Source organism: Quercus robur, chromosome 7, assembly GCF_932294415.1.
Source record: "Quercus robur chromosome 7, dhQueRobu3.1, whole genome shotgun sequence".
NCBI classification, from domain to species: Eukaryota; Viridiplantae; Streptophyta; class Magnoliopsida; order Fagales; family Fagaceae; genus Quercus; species Quercus robur.
The window spans coordinates 18,827,402-18,834,451 of NC_065540.1; the positions used below are offsets into that span (position 1 = coordinate 18,827,402).

A 7,050-nucleotide genomic window follows, 5' to 3' on the forward strand; every position below is an offset into this window, starting at 1 on the left:
GGATATAAGACTCCTTGGACGGCGTCCGAGGACTTAAATCTTATTACCCGTACTAATGGAGGGCTTAGCTAGTCAAGCCAGACCCGCCCATATAAGAACTTCCATAGACGCCACGATTAAACCGTCCACCTGTGCCCAAGGTCATGCCTTTCAAGCCCACTCTCTACACATCATATTGTTGGGGCCTTTTGCATACGAGCCCAACGTCATTTTTGGGCCGTTAAATAAATCGTGTCCCTACACTTGTATTGCACACTTCTACCTCTATTCAGTATTTCTGATAGATATTTTCACCGATATGTATTGAATCTATTGATATCATTCTTGATTTTTATAACTAAAACAATTTTCTTTAGATTTAAAAGATTAAGAAGAGAGAAAGATTGGGCGGATAAAAGAGAACGTAGGAAAGTGGATATAAGTTACATATAAAAGTCAGTTTTTATATCATATATCATTTACACAATATTAATGTTTTTAATTTAAAAAAAAATTAGATATTAATGATAGTGATTTAGATAAAACTACTATAAATTATAGAATAATTTGTTGAATGTCACATTTAAAAAAAAAAAATTATAATTGATACTTATGGATAGATAAAGCTTTTTATTTAAATTTCTAATGAATAAAAATATTTAATTAACTTTATGCAAATATATATATATTTATATATATATATATATATATAATTGACTTTATGTATAAAAAGGGCACATTTAACCAACTAAGTTATGTATAATTGACTTTTGAGTGGAGTAGTGGTGTGTCTTTTGTGTTAGAACCTTTTTCCCTCTTCCTTGTGTGTGTGTGTTTGTTTTTCAAAAAAAGTTATGGTTAAATAACATAAGTATAAAGATATATGTACAATTAGGTGACTTAGGTAGTGCATGGGGAATGTGGGGCCTAGATATGAGTTTTGGGGGCAGGGGAGGGTTGAGGGGTGAGGTATTTATGTAGCAATATATCTAACTAGGTCAAAATATGTATATATATATATATTTATATATAAAGATATACTTGAAATCTAATTTAATTTAATTGGTAAAAATTTGTCTTAAAAAATGGTAAAGTCTTGATTTCTAAAAAAAAAGAAAAGAAAAAAAAAGAAAGGATCAATTTAATATCTTATTATCAAAGTTGACAGCGTACATGGAGAAGGAGATGACCAAACTGCTTCCGTGGTCATTTATCTATTGAATTATATAAATTCCTTTGTTATATGATTATTATTATCTTACAATTTAACTCTTTTTGGCACAACAATCACAAACATATAAAAGACCATGATAACCATTTGATTTTTAGTCTTCTTCTCTCTTTCTTTTCTTCCTACTTGAATTGAGATTGACATTTGGACCACGCATCTTCAAGAAAGTGAAATTAAAACTGCAATCACGTATGTCAATGGGCTGCTTCGGCAATACTGTGGTGGGACTTGAAGGGCAGTCATAATAGTTCCCATTATCATTATCTATCAAGTTTTGCAAAGAACCAACCTGCTGATGAGCTTCCATGATCATATGGCACCTCACTACATCATCCTATCAAATTGAGAACCTTGTCAATAAAACAGTACTTTCCATTCAATTAGAATTTTTTTTTCTTCTTTCTTTTCCAGATTTTTACCTTTTGAGATTGATTAAAGTGTCTTGTCAGAGAGGCTAGGTTGGCATCGAATGTTGATGGGTGTAACTCGTCTAGACTGCACCAAAGTGCAGATACTGCAATAACGCTTGGCCTAAATTCCAACACTTTTGAATCTGGACGTTTTGATGAGTTTAAATATCAGTGGAATTGTTTCTCAAAAAAAAAAAAATATCAGTGGAATCAAATCAAGTAGGATCTACTTTCAGCATGAGAAAATTCATGGATAAAGCAATACTTCTTTGCTCCACAGCAAGAGGCATTTCTATTGGAACTTTTTTTTACGTGTACAGTACTTTGTGCCAGCCTTTCATGATGCAATTTAAAGCTTAAAGTAAAGGCCGGAAGCAATAGGCATATAAATAGGAGAGAGTATATCCCATAACAAGCATACCAAATTACCTAGGTAACATGTCAAATGAATGCTATGTGATTTAATTTTATATTCCTTTTAATCAAAAGTTGTTCTTACCAACATTTCAAATGATATTCACTCATTGGCTTATAACATGAGTAATTTGGTCATAAGAGATAATTTCTATATAAATAGACAGCAGCAGCTAAAATTTGCCAGTGACAAGAGTTTAAGTTTTGCAAATATATGGATAAATTTAATGAGGGTTAATGGTTCTATATATATGATTTGAGGTTTAAGATGATAAGTTTAAGTGAGAGTGTAATCAATTTTTGCATTCTAGTTTAAAATAAAAGATTAATAACTAATTTTATGCATTCAAGTTTTGTTAATCTATACTTTTCAAGTAATAATATGACTAATCTAATCTTTTTTTGTTCCAGTCATAATCTATTTTAGATAGGATTTTATAATTCTTAATTTTCGAAAAACTTCTTATTTTGCATAAACAATTATAGTATTGTCAATATAGAAATATAAAAAGCAATACATGCATTTGAAAAATATTTTTAATGGTTTTGTGTATTTAATTAGTATCCAATTTAAGTGTTTTTTCTATTTGCAAAATTTCTTTTAAAAATTTATTCTTAAAGTATATATAAACTATTTATATCACAATAAATATCTTGTTTAAAAAAACAATTTGAGATTAAGACAAAATTACGGGGCCTTTTGATGGGTAGAACTTTTATTTTTTGGGTAAATGATGCAATTCCTGATTTCAAATTAGAGAGAAAAAGAGAACAAAAAAGAGCATCCGGGTTTCTTATATTTTTAATAGGACATAGGCCATCTTTTAAAAACTATATACATATTCAAGTATATTATGAGATATTTCTTTAGATTATTCTAAGATTAAAATTATGAGGGCTTCTTCCACTTTGGGACCTTAAGAGACGATTGTTTTGAAGTGTACTAGTGGAAGAGTCAGCCCAAAAATTTACAAGCCCTCTTCTTATATAACTATATGTAAGCTATAAAAAGTAAAAACTGCACAATTGGCAATTTGAAGAGTTAAACCATGGCATTAGCCCTCATTTGCCTCCTATTTAGTACACAATATATGAAGATAATGCATATACCTGAAATAGCCCCGAGAAGTAACTCGGTTACTCGGGTAATAAACTCCTCATGGAGGTGAGGTTTCAAAGAGTCAGTACTCCACATCAACAGTTCAACATAAGAATAAGCCGTTGTAGAGCCAAGGCGCCATCCTAGTGCCTCTAACAGCTTCAATTCCATCTGTTGGATAGTGCTTGGATGAAATGAATGGTCCAAATTCTCCATCTTCAGTCACAACAGTAAAAGCCAATCAATTATATATCTTAATAACAACAACACCAACAACCAAAACAACGAGAAGAGTTACCTGAATTTCATGCAAGCTAGGAGTGCAGGTTTCACTGAACTTGGAGGCAATAGATAAGCACGCAACAGACAACAATTCAACCATCCAATGTTCCCATACCTTAAAAATAAGTTACATTTTAGTACTCAATCCAAATATTGTTTTATCGAAGAAGAAATCTATATATTTCCAGGAGTATTCCTTACATTGCATTGATGCATAGATATGAATCGATCAAGATAACTTGCAGCATGAAAAGCAGTTTCAAAAGAGAGATTCAAGCGACTTCTGGACTGGAAACAAACAACCCAAGGGAAATTGTGAGACTGGTAAATAAATAATAAAACGTTTTATAACTTAGCAATACTACTCTTTTTCTTTCAATGCAGATCAAGATTTGAAGCTATACATAATCTGCCATATCCATTAAGACCAAGAACAAATCATTTCCATTTGAAATTAATGAAAAAAAAAAATTCATTTCATGATTAAGATTTTATTTTCTTGATCTTATAGTATTGTACAAACTGTCATGCAATTAAAGTTTTATATGATGCAATATTAGATACATATTTAGATTTGTAATATCTAATATGAACTATAAAATGGGTCCAATAGAGATGATACTTTTCCAATGGAGAAAGAAATTAAAACATGAAGCAGTACTCTGGGAACTGACCCTGAAAAGCCATTGAATAGCTCTAAATCTAGCAAAGATCAAATTTTTCGACCGGAGATGCTCAATATAACTAGCTTCAGGCATGTAACTCATCTCCTTCTCTAGGTATATAGCAAGGGCCTGCTCACAATCTTCCTTAGTAGTATAAAACGAACCATAGTAGCTCTCTGAACTGTGGTGCTTAGTTGCATGTTGATGAATTGGTGTTGCTGGGCTAGATAGCCACGACTCATCACAAAGCAAGCTTTCCATACCGATTTTTGAAAGAACTCTTAAAAAAACTTGTAATCTACGGTTCAAACTTCAATGAGGGAATGTATGTACGTGTACCATTGTCAATGAAATTGAAAATGACATTGACGTGATAATCATAGAACAATAAGGGTTAGCTTTTCGTACATGACCAAAACGGAAAGCATATGCGAGAAATTAGAGGGAATGAAAGAAAGTTATATATGGCCTATACATGGACGTGGGGTTGGGTTGGTACTTGGGTAGTTAGAAGCAGAGCGGGAAATAAAAAGAGGGACACGTCCCACATGAAATGGGGTAAATGCTATGGCTATGGCTGGCTATTATGGTTTATTTATTTATTTTAATTTGAGGGTCGTAAACTATTGCGTGAGTGAGAACACGAGGACAGCTGTGCATGTACTGTACATGGCTCCTCTCCCTTCAATATGGGGAAGGACCAACTATCACCCCATGTAGTTAGTTCAGTTCATGAATGGTCCCACTTTCTTTCGACGTGTCGCTTTTCCAGTTCAGTGTGGACCCACGTTGTCTTCGTCTTCAAGTCATGATCATGAGGCCGCGGGGGCTAGATTAATTGGCTAACCATATAATATTATTTGAGAAGCAAACCCATTCACAAGGAGAGAGAAAGGAATTTAAATACAAAAATATACTACAAACTCCACTAAAAAATCATAGCTCACACTATGTTTCCATTGCCATGAGTGGGGGCTGTATAGCTTTGCTATCAATTGCCATGTCAATGCTACCACCACAATTTTTCATACCATCAATGGATGTAGCGTGCGAGGCCAGCTTAGAAACTTATAAGCAACTCACATGAGTCTTAATAAGTTTTATAAATTGATGTCATAAATTAAAAAAAAAATATTTATGATATTATTTATTATGAGTTTTTTTTTTTTAATTTTTTTGAGAATCAAATTTATTTATTATGAGTTAAAACAACACAAATCATATTTATTATCACGTCAATTTATAAATATTTTTGTGATAAACTTTGTAATAAATTTAGTATTATACAAAAAATAAATTTTGTCTCATCCTTAGTGTTCTATTTTATACTTCACAAACTATAGTATAATATATGCTATGTATTTATTATTGTTGTTATTATTATTATTATTATTTTGGGAAGAGAGTTAATTTGAAGTTTGAACCTGTGACATGGGAAAGGAGCAAGGAAAGGTGTCATTCGAGCTACAAGTTGCCCACTGACGAACAAATAAATTTTATCCCCCCACATCCTTATGAATAGAATGAAATGATTAAATAATAAAGTGATTGAAATGAATAGAATGAAAGTAAATAAGTATAATGAAAAAAAAGAAATGGAATCAAATAATACTAAGCCATCTTCTTTAGATGTTTTAAAAGAGAGTTATGAAATGAATTCATGAATTTGAAAACTGGAACAGTTAAAGAACCGAAAAAAGTGTTTGATTTTCGATTTTTACTGGTTGAACCACCCGTTTTTATTTGACCAATTAGGGTCCACTATCATGATAATGGCTTAAAAATATAGATCATTGGTGCAAGACAAGATCTAGGATTCAACAACAAAAATTGTGTAGAAAAAATAATGAGATATTATTAGGTAAGGTGTTGCAAATGAGGACAAAATTTAGTTATAAACTTGATTGTAGCCAATGGCTACAACTTCACTCAATATTTTTTTATTACATGTGAATTTTGAAAAATTCATAATTGGATTATATTTTTTTCTTATATTCTCCATATTTACAAAATTTTCGAAAGATTAAAGATTATTAGTTGTGGGGATGCAGGCCCAGATATATATTGGGCTTTGGGCTTGTCCGAGGAGGCACAATGGTCCTAGAATAGATCAACAGTAAGGAAGGATTAAGACCAAAGACTTTATGAACAAGCTATGACTGTAAAGATTGGGAGAGGTAAGCCGATGAGAAGTATTTCCTTAGCTAAGTAAAGAAGGGGTCAGAAGGTGAGCTCTATTATTCAGAGTAACATTCCAAGAAACTCTGGTGATAAGGATATGTACTGTGAACGTATAGAACAAGGTGGGAGTTGAGAAATATTTAAGAAAAAGTTGCTACCATTACATTAAATGTTTTGCAACTAATTCTCTGATCGCATTTATGTGGAGAAGACCCCTGAACAGTACTGCCTTGGTCACTCCAACTCACAGAGAGCCGACGAGGGTGTCCGATGGGACAAGCACTCAAGTGGTGGCTTGGACGATCGACAAGTGGAGGGCCAAGATCATTTAAAGGGAGATATATAATGTAAGAGATCCCTGAGAAAAAAAGGGGATCGAAAAGAAAAAAGAAAACACTGTAACAACCAAGAACTGAACTTGTAATCAAACTTGAGAATCAATTTACAAGAACTGATCTCCTCGAACTACGCCAAAAACAATTTTCTTTAGATTAAACTTGTCCATTTACATATTCTTGTGATTTGAATCTACTTCATTTGTAGACCGATTCATTAAAACCCAGTTTTCCAACCCATTCTTTACAAATTCATTGCATTGGGCCTAAGTCCATCCACCATTTGGGCGAGAAACCCAAATCCGGTCCTTACAATAGCTATGTCATTAATTAAATATTTAAATTTTACGTTTTTGCAGTTTAAAATTATATATAAAAAATAAGTTAAATAGTAAATAACATTTGATATGCATGATAAGAACATAAATAACATGCAATCTAATAGTTAAAATTT

General features: G+C 32.2%; 1 protein-coding gene across 1 annotated transcript; it reads right to left on the reverse strand.

Moving 5' to 3' along the window:
- Nucleotides 1–1,165: 1,165 nt before the first annotated feature.
- Nucleotides 1,166–5,160, reverse strand: LOC126690859 (putative cyclin-D7-1). The gene is made up of 6 exons (XM_050385979.1): nt 4,090–5,160; nt 3,617–3,703; nt 3,432–3,530; nt 3,145–3,349; nt 1,630–1,763; nt 1,166–1,544 (listed from the first exon to the last, which is right to left on the reverse strand). Exons 1-6 carry the CDS (start codon nt 4,339–4,341, stop codon nt 1,305–1,307), a joined length of 1,017 nt encoding a protein of 338 aa, XP_050241936.1. The 5' UTR covers nt 4,342–5,160; the 3' UTR covers nt 1,166–1,304.
- Between the last annotated feature and the right edge of the window lie 1,890 nt (nt 5,161–7,050).

Excerpts from the sequence above, each read along its gene's own strand:
- LOC126690859 (XM_050385979.1), bottom strand. The coding sequence starts at position 4,341 with ATGGAAAGCTTGCTTTGTGATGAGTCGTGGCTATCTAGCCCAGCAACA. Across the intron at positions 3,704-4,089 it reads CTATTCAATGGCTTTTCAGG|TCCAGAAGTCGCTTGAATCT; the intron begins GTCAGTTCCCAG and ends GTTTGTTTCCAG. Across the intron at positions 1,764-3,144 it reads ACTTCTCGGGGCTATTTCAG|ATTCAAAAGTGTTGGAATTT; the intron begins GTATATGCATTA and ends CAAAACGTCCAG.